At 41.2% G+C, this 22,290-nt stretch overlaps 1 protein-coding gene across 4 annotated transcripts in view; it reads right to left on the bottom strand.

Annotated features, from left to right (window-relative positions):
* Positions 1–22,290, bottom strand: part of LOC135099760 (diuretic hormone receptor-like) — a 251,589-nt gene that overhangs the window by 175,518 nt on the left and 53,781 nt on the right. For all 4 annotated transcript variants that reach the window (XM_064002269.1, XM_064002268.1, XM_064002267.1 and 1 more), the window contains 2 exons: positions 17,530–17,703; positions 16,953–17,276 (listed from right to left, as the gene is read on the bottom strand). In XM_064002269.1, the coding sequence (XP_063858339.1) occupies positions 16,953–17,259 (307 nt within the window). In that variant the 5' untranslated portion in view covers positions 17,260–17,276; positions 17,530–17,703. The remainder of the gene's footprint in view (positions 1–16,952; positions 17,277–17,529; positions 17,704–22,290) is intronic.

Here is a 22,290-nt window from a genome sequence, read left to right as displayed (position 1 = left end):
TATATATATATATATATATATATATATATATATATATATATATATATATATATATATATATATATATATATATATATATATATATATATATAGAGAGAGAGAGAGAGAGAGAGAGAGAGAGAGAGAGAGAGAGAGAGAGAGAGAGAGAGAGAGAGAGAGAGAGAGAGAGAGGATGACAATCCCATACCAGTTTTTGTTTATTTATTTCACTTTTCACTGAATTTTATCTCGTTATTCATTGCTTTCTTTTTCTTGTTTCGTTATTTCGTGTGTGTGTGTGTGTGTGTGTGTGTGTGTGTGTGTGTGTGTGTGTTTGCATGTAATCTGAACTGAGCTTGTTTTGTCTTATACGCATACGAAACTTTTATACAATTAATATCTTAAATTAAAAACTTGTACCACATCTAACTTTTAACCATTCCCAATGTCGATGCTTCCATATCGAAAGCAAATTATTTTCTTCTGTTCCGTAAACATGTCTTTAACTTAGTTAAATTTATCTTGTTTTTTTTTTTTATTTAATGAACCCTTACTAAGAGGACTTTTCTGTCTACATGTTTAACTCCTTTATCCATTAGTCTCCTTATTTAACTATATATCTATTATTATTATTATTATCATTTTTTTTTTTTTTGTGTGTAATATTATCTTCGTTTCTTGTCTATATCTTCTCCATTTTGTATCTCCAGGTAACGCGACTATACCACAGCTGTATATTCCAGTCTTGACTTTTATGGATATACTAATATTTATCTCCCCCCTAGTGGGAACCGCCTTGTCGTGGGAGGTGGGGATTGCAGGGGTCTTCCTTGTTCTTATGAGCTGGCGAGCGAGGCTAGAGGGGGCTTCGGCCCTTTCTCTGTCCTACTTTAAGGTGAGAGGGCTATCCATGCTAGCAATGTCGCCAGTGAGGGACCATACTAAATGGTTTCCGGAGTTAGGTGCCAGTACGGGTCAACGGTGTTGCTCACCAGAGGGGCCACCTTTTGAGGTCGTCTTGTTTTGGATGGTTTGGTGTCTGGGCTGGGATGCGTTGGTGGGGGGAGATCTTAGCTCTGCCGTGGACAAACATTCGAATTATGAAGGGCTACTTTTTATTAAAACGAGTGGGCCCCCTGTGGAAGAGGTACATCGTTCGCGGCGACCAGCGATCACGGTTTCCTTTGAATCCTGGAGCCATTTCAGTCTTGTTATATCCTTATGGGAAAAGGCAAAAATTTATCTGGTCCTCCAGGGACGGTCGACCAGAGCCTTGAGACGTCATCCTCTTTTTGTGATGGTGATGTGCAGGCTAGAGCACTTCTGTTGCTTCTCATGGTGGAAGACTCCTGGAGTCAGTTGTTGAATTTTGTCTTGACATTCTTATGATCATTAATATCTATGCATCCATGTCATCACCATGCTATCCATCCAGTTTCCAAGCCTTTCGGAGCAGTTCTTATCCATCTCAAATATGATGGTGATTGTCTCTCTAACCAGTGTTATGTGACATCTACATTTGACATTGCTGCCAAAGCTACTTTTGAGGTAATTAAATCCTCTGTGTCTTGAAGACAAGAACTTAAATGCTGAGATCATTCGATCAAGTAATGTAGTTGACAGCGGGAATGATTATTGTTCTAATGTTTTTTATGATGCTGAAGAACGTGCTTCCTTAGTTCGCCACCCACCTCCACCTTACTGATTTGTAGCATATTATAGGGAAAGTTGAAATAACTATTCACGCTGCTAAGTATCTAAAAAGGGAGATTGGAGTGCTCTTTACAAATAGCATAAAAACTATGGTAAAGATGTATTGATCCAAGCTTAAGATTTAACGCAGGCAGTGATGGTCCCCCATCTTCCTTGCCCTTCTGATGGGATCTTTGAATTCATCAAGCTTCACCGAAAATTTAATTACTGCAAAGGACGCGTTTACAACCAGGATCTGCATGAATTCTCAAAAGATGACATCCTCCTGATAATGTTCAACGAGTGGCCAAGACCAGAGGTAATAGTAATATGATCATGCTCACTTTCTATGGTTCTTTTCTTCCTGAGCGTGTTAAGATTGGTTTTCTTTCTCTCTCAGTAAAGGCTTTTATTGATCGTCCTTTACAATGAGTTCGGTCATAGAAGGAACAACTGTACAAATTGTCCCCAATGCGGTCACTGCTCGAGCTTCTCTTGACTCACACCTTACACCTGAATGCGAATTGGACGTTTTCGACAATGCAAGAGGTATTGTTTTGAGTAGGACATCCTTAATGTGGCTAATTCGCATTTCATTAGCCTCGGTATTGCCAAGCGGGACATAAGGATGGTGGGACAAAGACATATGCCTAGTCCTTCCACCTCTACTACAGATAATACGGTTGTAGCACTTACCGCCTCTTTCAACCAACAATTGTTTTCTCCAGTTCTTGTGAGAATGTCGCTCCTTCAATTATTGTCTGCAACAAATTCTCTGTTTTGGAAAATTTCACTGGTAAGCCCTCCTTTGCATCTTCAGCCAAGTTCTCCACTACATCTTCATCAAAACCCTCCACTGCATCTTCACCAACTACATCACAGACTCCTCGTACAGGAGTTCGTATTGCAAAAGTGTACGACTCAATGGATTTTCAATCATGAACACCTATCAAGGTTTGTAGGCCACCACAGACATATACAAACAAATCTCCCAAGGTTCCTCCTCAGTCCCATCAATAACATTCCCGAGGATCTGCTAGTCCCTAGACTCGATAGGCGTTCCCCTTAGAAAGATCCCTTTGGAAGCATCAGATGGCCATGAGCCGGACGTCATTAATCTAAGTGATTAATCCACATCCGATATGGACGTAGAGGGTTTCTCTGCACGTCATCCCAATACGTCTTCCTTCAGAAGCGATACCAGTCCGTCTACGTCGAGGAATCCACTTCCGGCCTTTCAGGAGCTTAAGAGACTCGTGTGGAAGTTGCTATCCCCCCACACCAGTTACAAAATTAAAAAAAAAGTTACAATCAATGTAGGATCTGATAAGCCTCGCCGCTCCAGTAAGGTACCTAGCCAATTTAGCAAGGGGAAGCTTCTCTCTGGAGCTTCCCTGAAAATCCCTTCAAAGTAACTCCATTCCGATTCCTTCAATGGAATTGCCGTGGTTCGCATGCCTCCTGGGAGGTAGGAGCTGAGTCTTCTCCTGTCATGTTTTTCTCCAATGTGTGTATGTCTCCAAGGGACGATGGTGGGAGACTCAATTCCTTCTGCTCATTCCAATTATTGTGCACTTTATTCTGATTTTATTTAGAGCAGGGCCACCACGGTAATACACCGAGTACAGTGGTACAGTTGAGAGGGAAGATTTTGTTCGCTTTGTGTGCGAACTTCTCTCTCCTTTTATTTTATTAGAAGATTTTAATGGTCGTCATCCACTGTGGGGTAATGGCACAATCAATCCCTGAGGTCTTTCACTTCTTTTATAGAGGATGAAGGGTTTGGAAATTTTTAATCCAGGAGACACAGCACATTTTCATATTCAAACTTCTCTTAATGCTCCTTTAGATGTTAATTGGTAGGTTTTACCACATTTATATGACAGTGACCACATTCTTATTATACTGGAATCGGTAAAGTCTGAACCACTGTCTTGTCTTCCTCGGTGGCGTCTAGATAGGGTTAATTAGAAGCTTTGTACTTCACCTAATCGTTCATTAGCATTAGTTTTAACAAGCTGCGGCATATTTTACAGATATTTAACAATCTTCTGCTCTCCAATCAGACGTCTGGTCGTTTCCCAAACGTCCGGTCCCTTAGTGGAAACATGATTGCTTTGCTGCTGTGCTGGCAAAGCGTGCTGTCTTCTTTCGTCTTTGTCAACACCGTGGGGACACCCCAGTGCATGGACGCTTTCCAATGGGCGCGGGCTTAGGCTCAGGTGCCTTAAAGAATACACAGTGAACGTCTTGGAAGGACTATGTCTCCTCGATTACAGCTAAGACCCCACTTACGTAAGTATGGAACAGAGTCCACAAGACTTCTGAGAAACTTTCCTCCCTCCTGTCTTGTTTCATGTTGGCGAGACGGTGGCTGATCCGAAGGTGGTTGCTGATGTATTTGCAGATCCCTTTGCGAGTGTTTCCATGAAGGATCCTATTTCACCTAAAGCAACCCATCGTCGCCAGCTTCTGCTGGAGGCGAAACTTACAATGTCCCCTTTTCCATTTCAAAGCTAAAGATGGCTCTATCACAATGCAGTGATTCGTCGCCATGCCCTGGTGACATTCCGTGTGCCTTTTTATGTCACATGTCTGATAGGGCATATTCCTTTTTATTAGACATCTTTGATTTTATTTGGAATACTGATGATTTTTCCTTTTCTTGGAGTATTATCATATCTATCCACATCCTAAAGCCTGGAAAAGATTATCAGCTGGCGACCAATTATTGCCCTATTTCCTTAATCTCTTACTTTTGTAATTTGCTGGAATTAACGGGAAATGTCAGGCTTATATGGTATTTAGAGAAAGGCAATTACCTGTCTCCTGTTCAGTATGGTTTCCGGAAAATGTGGTCTACGACTGATGCTCTATTGTCTCTAAAATCTGTTTGAGAAGAATTTGCAAATAAAGAACACAGTACTTTTTTTTTTTTATTTAAAGAAATTGCTTGGAATCACCGCATTTTACTTAATCTGCTCGAGTTTGGTCTCCTTACCCAACTCACTTCTTATATAGCAGTTTTTATTTTTTTATTTTTTATTTATTTATTTTATTTTTTTATTTACTTTTTTTTAACTGGTGCGGATTGGTGGTTTTCTGTCAGAAGCTCGTCCACTTGAAGATGGCGTGCCGCATTAAGATTCCGTGGTAACCTAAATGTCGATGACTTGTCAGTCTCCAAATCTGCGCAGTTGCAGTTGGCGATGAATAGGATTTGTAAGTGGGCTACAACTCGGGGATTTCGTTTCTCGGCTTCGAAGACTGTGGCTATACACTTTTGCCGCCTCCGTGATGTTAACTCTGACCCAGACCTATATCTCTATGATAGAATAATCTCTTGTGTGGAGGAACCTCGTTTCCTGGGACTTATATTTGACAGTCACCTGACTTGGGTACCTCACCTTCGTTATATTAGGGGAACTTGTATGAAAGCGATGTTACTCCTTAGAGTTTTCCGAACTTTTATTCTTTCAAAGCTGGAGTATGGTTCTGAGGTTTATTCATCTACTACTGAGGCTCGTAGTCCTTTGGACTATGTACACCATGCCCACACACACACACACACACACACACACACACACACACACACACACAAGCGGTGATCCAGGAGATGGCAAGACGCATCGACATAACAACAACAAAAACAACAAAACAACAGAAGCAACAACAACTACTACCAGTTTAGTAGGTTTCAGGGAGCATCTAGTTTTAAATGACCAAGTGCGCGAGCAGCCCTAGACGTACGGTGCATTTACTCCCAGCCAACCCAACGCACAGATCTCCCTGAACACTAATCTAACCTAGCATTACCTAATGCTAGGTTCTTAAGAGGGAGGTCTAATCAGACCTCCCTCTTAAGAACAATAATCTAACCTAGCATTACCTAACCTAGCATTACCTTATGATGGGATGTCCATGTATATATTATAAGTTAATTTTCTTTATGCCATTATTATCATTATTACCATTATTTATTATTTATATATTTAATTTGTATGTACGACGCCTCTCGTTCCCCTTTTGATTTCCCCTTTTCGATCACACCTTAAGTGGCGTCACGCACGCTTCGGTAGTCAGCGGCTGGGCTCTGGGCCGTAAAGGTTTGCTCTGTATATGGCAGTTTGTTATTATACTGGGAGATATTTTGCAGTGTTTGCTGTCATCCTTGGATTTGGACATTACTACATGTGCTAGCGCAATCCCCTAGCACATATTTGATGGCTGCTGTGTTTCCACAGTGCCTCCTGTAACTATTTTGGTGTTTTGTGTGGATGTCCTGCTCCAGGCGGACTTTGGTTGACGTTGTTTGTGCTCCACACCACGTGCTCCCTCCTCGTGCTTTTTGACCCATCTGTTCCTGTTTCGGCCGAGCCTCCCTAGTGTACCACCCGCTACTAAGCTCATTACTGTGCTTGTACTGAGTGATTTTGAGATTTCTGGGCTGCTGTCACTGCTCCTAGCCCCCAGGCCCATCACCATGTTTGTTGTTGTTGTTGTTGTCCCTTAACGCACTCATCTCCGCTCTCCGCCGCCGCCTGGATTCACTTCGCGGAGTCGACCTTGTCTCCGGTTGGTTCCCCGCCTGTCTCCCATCCCCTGTGCTTTGTCCTGGTCCTGCCTGCTTTTGATAAACGCCCACCGGCATTCCCCGGCATGCCACCTTGTCTACAGCTCTACAGTTTTTATCTAAGTATCTGGTGTTTATTTGCCTTGCTGTGGTTCTCTTATTTTTGTCTGATGATTTTTTTTTTTTTTTTTTTTTTTTTTTTGCATTTTCCGCCTTTGCTCCTATTTAGGCGTTCACTTTTGCCAGCTACTCTTGCATTGGTTCCCTGTTGTTTTCCCTGCTGGTGTTGCTTCTCTCATTGGTCCTTGGCCTTTGTTTACACTTTCCTCATCTCTGATTGGCTGCAGCACCTTACCCCGGTCTCTGATTGATTGTTTCAAATCGTGCCGCCATTTTGTGCATCATCCTGTAATTTTCTTTTTCTTAGACTCTTGTGTTTATTAGTTTTTCACTGAGCTGTGTCTTTCTATAATGTTACACAGTTAACCACGGCAATACACGCATCTTTCAACAAATACGCCCACAATTACGGTCTTTTTGCCTGTGTTTAGCATTTTTATATAACGCATTTTCTTGCATTATCAAAAAAAATTCCTAAGGCATTTTGTCTTTGTGTTTTATTTATTTTGGACCGTTTTGCAGTAACTGTGTGCCTGTTTTACCTGTATGGTGTGTATGCTGTGTGTGTGTTCTGGTGTTCCCTGAGCCTGTGCCCTTGTCAACGCCTGGGTCCTCACAGCTCCCTGTGGCAAGTCATTACCTTACGCCCAAGCCTACACCTTATCCAGTTGGGTTGTGTCATAACTTTTGTTTATTTACTGAGGCAGAGTTAGCCTATTTAGCTTATTTTTTGTGCTCAGTCCTGGTAGTTGTTTTACCATTTCATCTCTTTGTACTTGTGTACTGCCTTTTTTGGATGTGTATGCCTTTGCAAATATCATAAGTTCATTTTACATAGCAAACAGTATTTGCTTAATTTTTGCCATACTTTGCCACCAGTTACCTATAATTTTTTGTCACTTGTTTACATTTTACTATTAGGCACATTATTGTTCCACTTATTACATTATTGGTATATATAATTCACATTGCTGACATATTCCATTTATATTCTGTGTCCTTGTGTTTACTTTTTGTGTACATTTCTCGTGTATTTTTTACGGTATCTTATGTGTATTTTTTTTTTTTTTTTGGCAAATGCTTTTAAGAAGTGGCAAGTTTACAATGTCTAATAATCCTACCATTGCTTCTACTCTACCTACTGCTAATATTTCTGCTGCTGCCACTATGGCTCCTCCTACTCCCTCCACTGTTGAACTCCTGCACCGGGACCCTACCATTAAAAAAATTGGGGGTGGGGACCTCAACTACTCTGCATTGTCATTTTTACAGCAATGTGAGGACTTACTTGATGACAGATAGTTGCATCACGTCTGGAGCAGACAAGATGTCTTTTGTCAGGTCACAATTAATCCCTGGCTCGCTTGCCTTACTATGATGTCAGATCACTGCTTTAAGCTTGTATGCTTCAAGATGACTATACTGAGTTTCGTAGTAATTTCTTGCGTGCCTTTGGAGCTTCACGGACTCACGATTCCTTTCTTTGGGCTTTTCCTTATGCTGAGTCGCTCACTACACAGCTCGGAAATGTAGATCACATGGTCGGTCTAGTTTAGGTTACCGAGTACGCATGTGATGCTATTGAATTTTTGAGGTCCGGAAACTGGATACAAAATGGTCAGATGAATATAGATAAACTGGAGGTCTTCTTAGAGTTCACAAGTTATGTTAATTATCTATTTATTCCTCGGAAAAAAAAAATGTTGCTTCCACCATTGAGATTAAACCCACTGACTCTCTTTTTTATTTTTTTTATTTTGCCATAAAAATCACAAACAAACTGCAGGAATTGTTTCATGCTCACAGCCTGTCACCTGTTGCAAGTGACCCGTCTCCTGCACCTTCACTACCTCAGACGTCTCCCGTTGAGCGTGTTTCCTGTCAAGTGTTGCCTTCATCCCAAGCATGACAACTTCTAGGAATGTGCCTTCAATGCAGTTTTCAGACTCTCGTCCTAAACCATCATCACCTGGTCGTCGTGTCCATTTTCATTCCTCTGCTCCTACACAATATACGCGCTCGCCATCTCTGGCCCCGAGACCTTGTATTCCTCTTGAGCATCCTGTCCGCTTTCACTCCTCCGCTCAGACACGATATACTCGTTCGCCGTCTTTGGCCCCAAGACCTCACATGTCTTTTGAGCGTCAATATAAATTTTGTCTTGTTCATGTTCCAAGTAACCACATGACAGAGGAATGTTTCAAAATTCTAGAATGGCAGCAAGAGCAAGTTGTAACAGCCTCTCCGTCAAATTTCCAGAGCCGTCAAACTCAACGCGGAAAAGATTAGTGCCGTCTTGTCCAGAGCACTCTCTCGCCCCTCCCAATGTCATTGCTGTCTTTCAAGGTATGCAAGTTTATCAGTGCTTTTCTTATGACACTCCTCTTTCCTTGGGAGTTAACACTGGTGCTTCTTGTAATTTCTTGAGTGTCCAGGCTTATTCCAAATTTAAGGACTTAATTTACCTTCCCTTACAGCTTGCTGACAATAATCTTTTCAGTGTACAAGGTTCTTCCTTACATGTCCTTGGTACAGTTGTTTTCCCCTTGTCTCTTGCCAAAAATTCACCACCAAAATTTTTTGTTACTTTTGATTTTGTCCTCAACAGCGATGGTCTATTAGGACTTGACTCGCTTGTGTCAACATCATGCTATTTTATATCAGGATGTTGTTATCTATGCAATGGATATTTCGGCACCAGTCTTACCCTTTAAACCCCCTGTTCACACTTTAAAGCGTTCACGCACCACAGATCACGGTTTGTCATTGCCTGATTTCACAGTGAAGAGTCGAAACGTTCAGTCTCTGCTGTGGATGTCTGTTCTGCTGTTGTGATTGGAGATCAGCGAGTGGGCCCCATGAGTGCTGTTCACCTTCCCATTCGCATGGCAAATGCGCTTGTTGACTCCTCTGTCTTATCTTTGCCAGAGTCTGTCCGTGTTCATAGATTGGTTTTTGAAAGTGCTCTTTCCTGTGGCCGAGAAGATTATGTAACTGATGCCTTGGTGACTAACCTAACCGGTGCCCCGATTTTTCTCACAAACGGCGTACTTCTTGGTTCTTTTGAAGTCTGCGACAGTAGGTCCTTTCATGACTCTCCACACCTTATTGCTTCTGTTTCTCTTAATACAGATATTTCGCATGATACTGCTGATCTTATTTCTCACCTTTCAGCTCACGTTAAGGTGTTGGATTTCCCAACAGCAAAGTCTCATCTCCTCAACTTGCTAGTCAAACACAAACCAGCTGTGTCACAGACCATATTGCTCATCACATTCGGTTAAAACCTGATACACGTCCTTCTTTTGTCCCTTTCTATCGTTTGCCTCACAGTCAGCGTGCTGTTGTTCAGAATTTAGTTCATGGAATGCTGAATGACGGTATCATCCAAAAATCATACTCTCCATGGAACTCACCACTTTTTTGGTTCCAAAGAAAGACGGTTCTTTTCGTGCTATAGTTGATTTTTGGAAAGTTAACTCTGTGACCATCCCTGATCATTATCTTCTTCCTATTTTAAGTGACCTTTTGCAGTCCATAGGGAAAGATAACACTATTCACTACTCTTGATCTAAAATCAGGTTTTTTGCCAAATTCCTTTGGATTCTAGTAGCTGTAAGATTACTGCCTTTTCTACGCCATCAGGTAATTATGAGTGGCTCCGTGGCCCAATGGGTTTATGTAACTCATCCCTGACTTGCCAACGACTTGTTCATAGTCTTTTCAAGATCTTATTGGCGATGGTTTGTTTGTATATCTTGATTATGTGATCTTGGTGCCTCGTGATCTTGAGTTTCACTTTGACGAACTTGTTTTGCAAAAACTTCAAGAAGCAGGTCTTAAACTTAACCTGCCTAAGTGTAGATTCCTTCGCACATGCATTGAGTTTTTAGGTCATGGCATTTAGTTTTATGATGGCATTCACACCACTGACGCTAAAGTTCGAGCAGTTCAAAATTTTCCTATCCCGAAGTCAGTAAACAACGTGCGTTCTTTCCTCGGTCTTGCGGGTTATTACCGTGCATTCATCAGAGACTACATCCATTGTGTCGCCTCTCACGCGTCTTCTCAAAAAGGATGTCTCTTTCATGTGGCATGACGACCAGCAAACTAGCTTTGACCGACTCAAACATGCACTCACTTATGCTCCAGACCTTGCCTTTCTAGATTACAGTCTGCCTTTTACACTCTTCACCGATGCTTTAGGAGTAGGCACTGTTCTGATGCAACAGGCTGAGGGTCCTTGTCCTCAGGTAGTTGTGTGTGCCAGCCGTACTCTGAATGATGCTGAGTCTCGCTATTCAGTTACTCATCTAGAGTCTCTGGCATTGGTATGGTCTTTACGTCATTTTTATGACATCATCTATGGCTACCAGTTGACTGTATATACTGATCATGCTGCCTTGCTTCACCTTTTCAAGGGTAAAAATTTATCAAGTTGTCTCACCAGATGGTTTGTCATAGTCAGTGAATTTAACCCATGATCAATTATTTGCCCGGTAAAGCAAATGTGGCTACAGATGCTCTCGAAATGTTGCTGTTGCTTCTGTGTCAGAAATTTCAAATTTTTCACGAGAGGAGCTTTTTGCTCCCCAGCGTCAAGACACTTTATGGTCTGCTGTGGTATATGCCTTAGGATCGGATGATGAGTCGGTTTTACCTAAGTTGCATGTACATTTGTCTCAATTTTCCCTTGTTGATGGTATATTATGTTGTACTGTGTTAGTTCATGAGCAAACAGTGATGCAACTTGTCATCCCTACTTCTTTAGTTCCATATGTGCTTCAGCTCATTCACGACACTCCTCAGTCAGGTCATCCAGGATGTGACAAATCTTTAACAATGGCTTGTAAGCGTTATTACTGGCCTACGATGAGCCTTGACATCACAAGCTCAGTGTCCTTCTTGTTCTCAAACTAAAGGTATCAAACACACAGTTCCCATGCTTGAATATCCGACTCCTGCCAGTCCTTTTGATACTGTTGCTATGGACCTTCTGGAATTGCCTCACAGTCACCAAGGATCTTCTTATGTTCTAGTTTGTTTTGTTCATTTCAGTCGCTTTGTTATTCTTGTACTTTTGCCCAACAAATCTGCTACAGGTGTGGCCCATACTTTAGTATCCCACTTCCTTTATCCATTCACTACACCTTCAGTTTTGCTTTACGATAATGGGTCAGAGTTTAAGAATGAAATACTTAATACCATTTGGCAGCAGTACAGAATTTCCCAATGCTTTATTACTGCTCACCATCCAGCTTCTAATGGACTTGTGGAATGGACTAATAGAAAAATTTTGGAGATCCTTTGGCATGTTGCAGGTAAACCTCACGAGTCATGGGAAGACTGGCTTCCGCATGTAGCTGCTTCCATTAATGGTTCTGTAAATTCATCTACAGGAAAGACTCCTCACTATATTGTGTTTGGCATTGAGAAACGTCTCCCTTATGACATACTAGTAGCCCCACGTGTGCGAATGTATTCCGCTGATGACTATACGCAGTCTCATATCCGCACATTTCAGACTATACATGCGTCTGTGCGAGAAAGACTACAGGCTTCACGCGCAGAGATGATTAGTCGGCAGCACAGTACAGCCACGTCTGTGTCCCTTGGTATTGGTGACACTGTCCTTTAACCCTCGCCTCTGCGTCAGTATAAAATCAGAGCCTAAATTTTCAGGCCCTTTCCTCATTACAGATAGTCTTTTTGGTAATAAATTAAAAATTTTTTTTATCCAAATCTTAATATTTCAGAAGTCCATGTTGACAGGTTGAAGAAGGCTTGGGTCCCAACCTCCTCTTCTGCTTCTTCAATACCTCAGTCTCCACCTGTCTCTCCTACTTCTGTTCTTCCTATCTCTACACATTCCTATTATCTCCGCAGTATTTTTTTTTTTTTGGGGGGTGGGGGGAGGTTCCTATTTCATATGCATCCATATCAAAATTCATATGCATCCATATCAACGTATTTTTCATTGTTAATCATATTATTATTGCTTTTTGTGATATTTTCTGAAATTGTGTTTGTTCCACTTTCTTGCTATTGTGTCATTGTCGTACTTTTGTGTGCCTTCCTCCATTACGCACTTACACATTTGTCACTATATATGTACACATATTTCACATTTCTATTATTAGTCTTGCGCCTTATGGTGTTTTCTATGCTTTTTTTTCTGTGTGTGTGAGTGCATTAACATCTGTTTTGCCTTCATTTATTACTTTGTGTGCCTTACACAGATAAGCACACTCTATGTTCATATATCCATTTTTCCAATTATTATTCTTATTCTTACTGTGTCTTCATATTTGTTCTATTTGATGTGCTTGTGCCACTCATTTTTTTTTTTTTTTTATGCGCTGCGGGGTCGCAGTATAGGTGTGGCTGGGCTGTATGATGGGATGTCCATGTATATATCATAAGTTCATTTTCTTCATGCCATTATTATTATTATTACAGTAAAATCCCTCTCATCTGGCATTCGAGTATCTGGCAGCTTCAAGTATCTGGCACATTTTTCCCCGTGCCTTAAAATCAATAAAAAATGAATGTGTGCTCATAAAATCGATTAAAATTCCCACGCGAGGCATACTTTGTCCCCTCGCCATCAGAGCGCACTGCTCCTCGCCACCCGCGGCCCACTGCACTGTGTTTACTCAGTGACTCAGTCCCGCATGTGCACTGTTTATCGCCTGACGCCTTCATCATGTCTAAAGTTGTAGAAAAGAGGAAGCGTGTTGTGCTTACACTTAAGCAGCTGATCAGATCAGCTGCTGATTAAGATCAGCTGATCTTTGTTATGGTAAGATGCGTGAGTGTAGGGTGGTGACTGTGGACATAATTTCCCTTCTATTCAAGTATCTGGCAATATTCAAGTATCCGGCATGTCGGCGGTCCCGTTGATGCCGGATAAGAGGGATTTTACTTTATTATTATTATTATTATTATTATTATTATTATTATTATTATTATTATTATTATCTATATATTTAATTTTTATGTACGACGCCTCTCGTTCCCTTTTTGTTTTTCGATCACTCCTTATATCGTCGCGCGTGCCAGCAGTCAGCAGTTGGCCTCTGGGCTGTAAAGGTTTACTCTGTACTTGTCAGCTTGTTATTATACAGGGAGATGTTTTACACAGTGTTTGCTGTTATCCCTGGATTTGGACATTGCTACATGTGCTAACGCAACCCATAGCACAACCTAACCTAACCTAAATTAAGTGTAGTATTACCTAATCTAACCTTACAGGGAGGCTTCGCCCCTGCTGGAACCCAACTCCCTATAAAGACACTAATCTAATCCAGCATTACCCAACTTAACAACCTAAATAACGTGTAGCAATACCTAATCAAACCTAACATTACCTAATCTAACCTAAATGACGTGTAGGATTACTTAACCGGGTATCTTCACCCCTGCTGGACCCACCTTTAAGGACACTAACTTAGCATTACCTAACCTAAATCGTGTGTAGCAATATCAAACATTACCTAACCTAACTAAATGACATGCCTACTACAGCTGCTGTTGAATGGTATCAACTGAATTATATACGTTGCCGTGGCTGGGAGTAAATGCGTCAGTAAAAATAGGACTGCACATGCACTTGGTCACTAGAACATACTACACCGGTGTTCGCCCAGCAACTGGTGCGTTCCGCTCATCCCCAATTCCTAGCTTACTGGTGCATCCTTCTGCCCTAACATTGGACTTGCATCGCCAGTGGCACTAAATGTAACTTCCATTTATGTATGTCTCCGTAGGTTTCCTAGAGTTGATTACTGGCAATTTCCACACATTTCTGTCTGCAGCCCTTTCATTCCCAATAAGAACATATTACCGGATTTTGAGTCCCGTGCTTTATTCTTGCAACATTATTCCACACATTCTGACTCCATCCCTGTTTTTTATAGATGGTTCAAAATCTGAAGCTGGAGTCGGATATGGTGTTTCCTTCATTCTGTCGAGGCGGTAATCTCCCCGGTGTTGCCTCTGTTGTTACGGCAGAACTTTCTACCATTATTCTAGCTTTAAGAATTATTTTTACTCTTCCTGTCCCATCTTAAATTTTTTTCCTGCGAACCTCAAGTGTTCTTTCTGCTGTGAAACATTTCAATCCTTCTTGCCTTCATCCTCTTGTTTTATTAATTCTTGAGTGGCTTTATCTTTACAAAGTAGAGAATACCACATTGGATCTTGCTGGGTCCCAGTACATGTTGGGGTTTTCAGGGAATGAGAAGGCTGATAGCCTGCCTAAAGGCCAGGAACTCGGGCTGCTCTTCCCAGCCCCATTCCATTTCACGACTTACGAGGGTGGCAGTTCTTGCCAGTTGGCAGGACAGGTGAAAGGCTCTGGTTGCCACCACTAAGATGGGGGAGATAACTTCTGTTACTTTCCGCCCGTGAACGACGTCCATGTGCAGAAGCTCCGCTGAGTGACTGCACTGGTCCGCCTCTGGACGAGTCACACGCGTCGCATTCATGGTTACCTCATGTTCCAGGAAACAACCATTTTGTGATGATTGCTTACTTCTCCTTACAGTGCAACACTTTCTGGTCACTTTGACTGTTCTTGTGAACAAATTATAGTTTCCTTTTTAAATATTTTCTTTTAATTAATTTACCAGTAATATAGTGTTGGGGGAAACTTTATCCATGCATCAGATGAACCTCAAGGCAAGTGGGGCCTGGGTCAGTGGGATCAGTGTCTTGGTCACATAATAAACAACACCAAATATCTGGGACTTGTTTTATTGATTCTTGAGTGGTAACGTTGAGGCTACCACGTCGGATTTGCTGGGTCCCTCCACATTTTGAAGTTCAGGGGAATGAGAAGGCCGATAGACTGGCTAAAGAGATGGCAACTCGGGTTGCTCCTCCCAAACCCCATTCCCTTTCATGATTTATACTCCAGTATAAGGGTGGCAGTTCTTGCTATTTAGCAGGTGGGAGGATTTAGTTGCCACCACTAAGATGAGTGAGATAACTAATGTTGCTTTCCGTCCATGGACGTATGTCTATACAGGAGCGCCGCTCAGAGACTGCACTGGCAAATCCTTGATGGGTCACACACGTCTCACTCTTGGTTACCTTATGTTCCGGAAAATCCAACCATTTTGTGATGACTCCTTAGTTCCCCTTACAGTGCGACACTTTCTAGTGGAGTGTCCCAGTCTGATGGACATACGGGAGCGATATCTTTTCCGTTTTCGCGATGAGAATGAAACTTTCCAGATGTCACTGATACTTGGAGAGAAGGGTTTGTGGAGAAGTCTCGTATTCTAAACAAATTATGGATTACTTTTTAACTGTTTTTGTTTTATTTATTCTATCACTAATATAGTATTGGGCAGAACTTTATCTTTTTGCACTGGGAGGGCATGGAGGCAAGTGAAGAAGACATAATGAACAACACCGGGTCTTGTGGCCTGGGTCAATGGGATCAGTGTCTTGGACACATAACGAACAGCGCCAGATATCTGGATCAGTGGGGTCAGTGCCTTGGGCATGCAATGAATAACGCCAGATATTTAGAAACGAAACGAACAACGCCAGACACCCTGGTCTAGGTCAATAGGGTCAGTACCCCCTCACTTTAAATCATATTAAATCGAATTAATTAATACTGTAAAATACCAACCTTCTCATTTTTAGCATTTTAGGTTTTGATGGTTCATCCCTTTTTTTTCATGTTTCTTTTTTCAGTGATCTTTTAACATTTTTACCATACCTTATAGTTCTGTTTTTAATATTAATATCTTAAACTGCAATCTTTATTGCTTTCTAAGTTTTGTAGCGGCGCCATATGACCTCGATGTTGCGGCGCAATAACCCAAATCAATCAGTCAACCACATGTCCGGGGTTGATTGATTGTGGGGTTAGTGCCTTGGGTACAAAGCGAACAAATCCAGATGCACTGTTCTGGGTCAGTGGTGTCGGTGCCCTCTCATTTAAAATTTATTATTTGAAATACCATTCCTTTAATTTATTTGCACTTAGCTTTTATTGGTCTATCCCATTTCGTTTTCTATACTCGTATTTTTTTTTTTATTTGAAAAAAAAAACATACGATACTTTCGTTTTTAATATCAATGTTTTAACCTGTAATCATTGTTGTTGTTTTTTATTTTCGGTGGTGCCATATGACCACGATGGTGCGGAGCCAAAATATCAATCAATCAATCGTCTAATCTCATAATTGTATTCCTGAACATAATATATCTCTTTGAACACAATATGATATTCAGAGAGGTAGATAGAAGTATGTTTTATAGTATATTATTATGATGATGATGATGATAATGATAATAATAATAATAATAATAATAATAATAATAATAATAATAATAATAATAATAATAATAAAAAGCAGTTATAAAAACGATGATGATAATGGTGAGGCTAGTTGGAGGTGGTAATAAATGTAAAGAATTAAATGCTCGTGGAGATTTTAGATTGACTGTTATAAAATAGTAACAACCAATAATAATAATAATAATAATAATAATAATAATAATAATAATAATAATAATAATAATAATAGCTAATGATAACAACAAGATCGTGGTGTAGGTCCTTTACCTGAGGGATCATAGCGGACGCCGTTAAAGGTCTCGAAGCAGGGGATGATGCGCACTCGTCCGGGGGGTGTCTCCGGCCAGCAGGACACACCATCGAACTTGACAGAACACGCTTTGGGATCGTGTTCTAGACTGGCCCTTGATCGCACGAACTGGTCGAAGCACATAAACAACTTATGTTTGTCCATCGTTGTGTTGGGAAGCAAAGTAGACTGGTTCATGAAGCTGTGCCACATTTCCTCTTGCTGTGGGAGTACTGCATTGGTTGCATTTCCTTCATTTTCCAGTGTCGGCAATTCCAGGATCATGGCACCGTCTTTCGGCACTGTCAATGAAAGTGTCATTGCCACAGCTAGGAATGGTGAAGCTAGTTGGAGATGATAATAAATGTAAGGAATTAAATGCTCGTGGAGATTTTGGATTAACTATTAAAAGTGAGGGATGGGAATAAAATGAAGCAGGCATAGAAAAAGGTGAGTGAGAGATTTGTAGAGAGACTGGTAAGGAGAGAGGGATAATGCAGATGAATCACAGCTGGAGGAGATAAATAAATATAGAAATAAAAGTTCCAGCACTACCTGGTCTCTCCTACTCTCTGGAAAGTCGCTGAAAGTCGTTGGTGCAAAACGTGTCTGTTTTCCTCTTTGACACGGCTAGACTTTATTTTATATATATGATATCTGAAGAAATCACCAGACGTTCTTTACGAGGATCAAACGAGCACTGGAGGTGAGGGAGTAGCAATGGCTTATCTGTAAGAAATAAGAAAAGTTACAGTGAATCAAATGGTCGAGATGGTTATGGAGGCTGCTGTAGATATTTATATAATCTTCAACTCAAAACAAGGTATTAATTCTGTTGTACTCTATTTCTACATTCTTTCAGCAAAAATTGCCATATGAATCAGGTTTTATAAATTAATCTCTAGTATATTATATGTCATGTGCGTCACGTCCGAACGTTTGAAGTTATTAACACTACGAGTGAAAGTGAGAGGTTCCTCCACAATTGGCAATGAAATGAAGGCCGTTTACTTAAAAAAAAATAAATAAAATAAAATGATGATAATAATAATAGTTTGTTTTGTTGTTATAATTTTCATTTTTCTTATTTTGAAATCTGGTGTGCGTGTGTGCTGGTCAGATACTCCAATCTCTGCCTTTCAGCTCCCAGAGTTCCAGAAGGAATGTATCACTTAGCTCCCTCCAATGTCTTTGGACGTCCTAGTGCCAATAACTTGTCGCCATTTTTTTTTTTTTTCCACAGGGAAGGAAGAGACCGCGGAAGAGTTGGACTGGCGAAGAAGTACAGTTAAAATGTTCAGAAGAACAGTCAGCATGAAAGCAGTGGCAGAAGACAGCAAGGGTTGCAACACTGCATCTAGCAGTTTAGTTCATTCGTCAAAGCCAGCATAATTTGCTTCATCTTTCATCTTGAGAAAAATGTTGAAGGCGACCATAAACTTCGTTATGCATACGGCAACATGAAGACTCCAAGAAAGGTTCCCCCCTCTAGCCCATCATCAGTCATATCTGCTGTCATCTACTTTTTCACTAATCACTTGGCGAACTGCTTATCCTTTTCACCCCAGCCATCCACAACCTGAGGTCACCAGAAGAATCCATTGACCTTATCGAAGGATCAAATTCCTCTGGTATAATCGCTTCTATTGTCGTAACAATCTGTTCTTGTGGTCTAAACCACTGACCTCTTATGTGAAAAACTCCACGACTCCTACGACCATACTTTTCCTATCCCAGAAAGTTCATCCCTTGTACCACTGCAGGCCAGACATGAACCAAGGAAGTTTTGTTCCATTGGCCAGTGTGGCCGTATTAACAGAGATTCTTAGCCTTTATCTCAGCCTTCTGCTTAGACTTGTGTTTATCTCCTAGCGTGCTGAGCCTTGGCTGAGCCAAACTCTTAAGCACCAGTATGAAATGGTGAAAGAGCAAAACAGTAAAATCTTATATTTCTCGATTCCGAGTTAACAGCGCATTTTTTTTACGTTTGTTTGGATTAAATAACAAAAAATAACATCGATTTTGTAAGGATATGATTTTTTTTTTTTTTTTTTTTTTTTTTTTTTTTTTGCAAATTAGATCCTGCGTAAGGCGCGGGTATTTTGTTTCAGTGTTTACGTCCTTGAGCCAGCGTTGCCCTGCCACTCCCACTCAGCAGGGCAAAGTTTTAATTTCTTGCCCATCTCAAGTTGTGATGGCACCCACGTTCTTGATCCTTTCTGTTGCTGCTAGCATTCTAACCTAAGTAAACCTAACTAAACCTAGCTTAACCTAACTAAACCTAGCTTAACCTAACTAAACCTAGCTTACCCTAACTAAACCTAACCTAGCTAAACCAAACCTAACAAGCTAACCCAATTAAACCGGTAAATATGAAATAGACCCACAGCAGTAGTAGACAGCTTCTTTTTTTTTTTTTTTTTTTTGGTGGCTAGCGGCGTTATAATAAGTTTCCAAAGCATATATGTGGGGTTGAAAATAGTCTGAATAAAAGACTATCTGATGAGAGAGATAAGAACTGCTGCTGTTCCACGGGCAAGAAAGTAAAATAATACCCTCAGCAGCTACTCCTTAATGGAGGATAGGAGGAGATGATGACCCCTAAGACCGAAAAGGCCAACAGAAGAAACCCAGCTGGACCGATGGCGGGACTTTCCTTCCTCGTCTAGTCAGTAAACGTATGAGGAAAGATGTAGCCTGAAGTGCTTCACTCATTTAGCGACACAAAAAAAAAAAAAAAAAAAACTGCATGAGCTGCATGGGGTTGTATTACTAAGAAGACAAATGAGACAAGCAAGTAACGGGACACAGGAAAACCCAAGGTCATCATTGCTGCAGAGCTGCATTTCCCATTGGCTAAATAACACTGTAATTATTACTTTAATTGCTACCATCAGTGCGTCACTCTTTCCTGTGGGGCTTTCCAAGGCATCTCCCACCATATTACAAATAACACTCCTGCAGGTCTAGTTTACGTATGCTCAACAGTTCAGTCACACAGGTCATCGAGAACATCCTTACCGGGCTGATAATTCTTGAGGTCGCGGGCTTGGGCTCGGCGGTCGGCCATCTTTGCTTGCTTAACCTACACTTAGTATAGGCTTAGCCAAACTCAGAAAGTTAAGCTCCGGACCTGTCTTAAATTTTCGGCGACTTTAAACCTTGGCTCAGCACGACTTGAGAAGCTAAACAAAACTCTAAGCATAAAAGTTGCGCTGAGTCAAACCTCTGTAGTTAAGAATCTCTGTTAATACGGCCCCAGATGGTAAGGTGTGTGTGCAGATCAACGGCGTCGCTATGGGATCCCCACTAGTCGCAATTTTTGCGAACTTCTACATGGAGTCACTAGATTAAATAATATTTTCACAACACACTGAACCCAAATCACTAATGTACACAACATATGTGGGCGAAATTTTTATCACCACATCAAGAGAAGATATACAACAACTCACAGAAATCTTAAAACGCAATTCATCCCTTAACTTCACACACGAAACAGATACCAACGTTTACCCTTCCTAGACGTCTCAGTATACCGCACAAACATCAACTGGTCCACTGAAGTATACGTTAAGTCCACCAATTTTGAGTCCTGCCTTAACGCTACCAGTGAGTGCCCTGATAGGTACCGGGACATCGTCATCAGCTCCTTCGTGAAGCGAGCCCTCACACATTGCTCTTCCTGAACCGCCACGCAAAAAGAATCAACAATAGTGTCCCAGATCTTCAACAACGGATACGCTAAGAAAGGTGTCGATAAAGTGATTAAACGTTGTTTGAACGAATTCATGATACACCGAGCACCATACAACTCTACTGCAGTAACAACACTACTGCAGAATACCCCACCAACGAAAAAAATAAAATGAAATAAAGAAGATCATCCACGACAGTGTTAAGCCCACTGACCTTGACACACAACTGAGACTCGTCATTTACAGGAGATGTATTTAAAGTTTAGTCATAAAGAACAGTTGCCTTCCATCTACTACAATTACACCACTACAAAAGATGAGCCTGGTGTACCAATATACATATGACAATGGTGATTGGAGTCACCAATCTTCAGTGTACATCGGCTCCACTACCACTACTCTTTCCAAATACATTGTAGCACATCTGCAAGACGGCGCCATCAGACGCCACACCACTACCAACCACGGGTCCCCCATTGCAAGACAACATCTGGAAGATAACATAGCCATCATGCACAAAGAACTCAACAGATCTCGCCTCAAGATGGCAAAAGACACATACATCCATAAAATTAAGCCGACCATTAAGATAAAACTTCTTTACACCAGAATCCAGCCTCCGTCACATTGCTGACGCAGGCCAGCAGCGCAACCTCGCTTCAGCATCTCAGCGCGCTGTTTCACTGAACAGCACATGGCACGGCGTTGCTCGCTGAAATGCCGCGGCTCGCATCATCCTTACCACGCTCTCTCCAACTGCTTATAAGGACGAGAAAGGGCAAATAAGAAAAGAAAGAACTAGATATTGAAAAAAAAAGATTCTCTGGAGTGTGCGAAAAAAACATACCATGAACCAGAAACCATCCCTACCGCTCCCCACAAAAAAAAAGTAAATAAATAAATAAAATTAATTGATTAATTAATAAATTAATAAAAGTACCAAATGGATAGGTCCTTATAAGGCGATTGGGGTGATAAGAAGTGATGATGCATACGTATTAGGAAATTTACTTAATGGTATACAAATTCAGAGTCTCGGAGGAGGTAAAGTCATGTGGGACAGGATTGGTGTCTGCTGGAGCCTAAGAAATTGTAAGCAATAAAGAAAATAAGGGCAAACCTTAGCTCTTAGACAAAGACAAACCCCCAACAGATATATCGAAGAATATAAAACGTGGGGAAAGAGAGAGTGAATGTATGGAAAATGAGTGAATGTTGAAGGGAAAGAGAGAGAAAGCTTATTCTTGGAGATAGGGTTGGGTTGAGTCTTGACAGATGGGAGTAAACCTCAATTACTGAAGACCTCCAGAGTGTGCCTAAAATGCTCATAATTGCGACTCGCTTATGATTTCAGCTCTGAGAAGAACTCCAGGAACGGTATAATAGCAGGAGATGCCTGCCTTTAAATACAACTGGAAGTGACGATGAAGATAAATGTGTGATACAATCAGAGTTGAGGAAGTCTGCCCTTCGACATATTCTATGTGTCATTTCTGTTGGGTTCCTTCGATCACGATCTAATATCTGTATACTGTCCGATCGCTTTATTGTCATCTCTCAACTAACTAAAGCAGAGGGGACTGGGGAAAACCGAAATGGAACTATTCTGACTTGCATT

Source organism: Scylla paramamosain, chromosome 4 (assembly GCF_035594125.1).
Source record: "Scylla paramamosain isolate STU-SP2022 chromosome 4, ASM3559412v1, whole genome shotgun sequence".
Taxonomy (NCBI): Eukaryota; Metazoa; Arthropoda; class Malacostraca; order Decapoda; family Portunidae; genus Scylla; species Scylla paramamosain.
The sequence above is the reverse complement of the archived record's forward strand: the minus strand, read 5'-3'. Positions and strand labels throughout refer to the sequence as shown.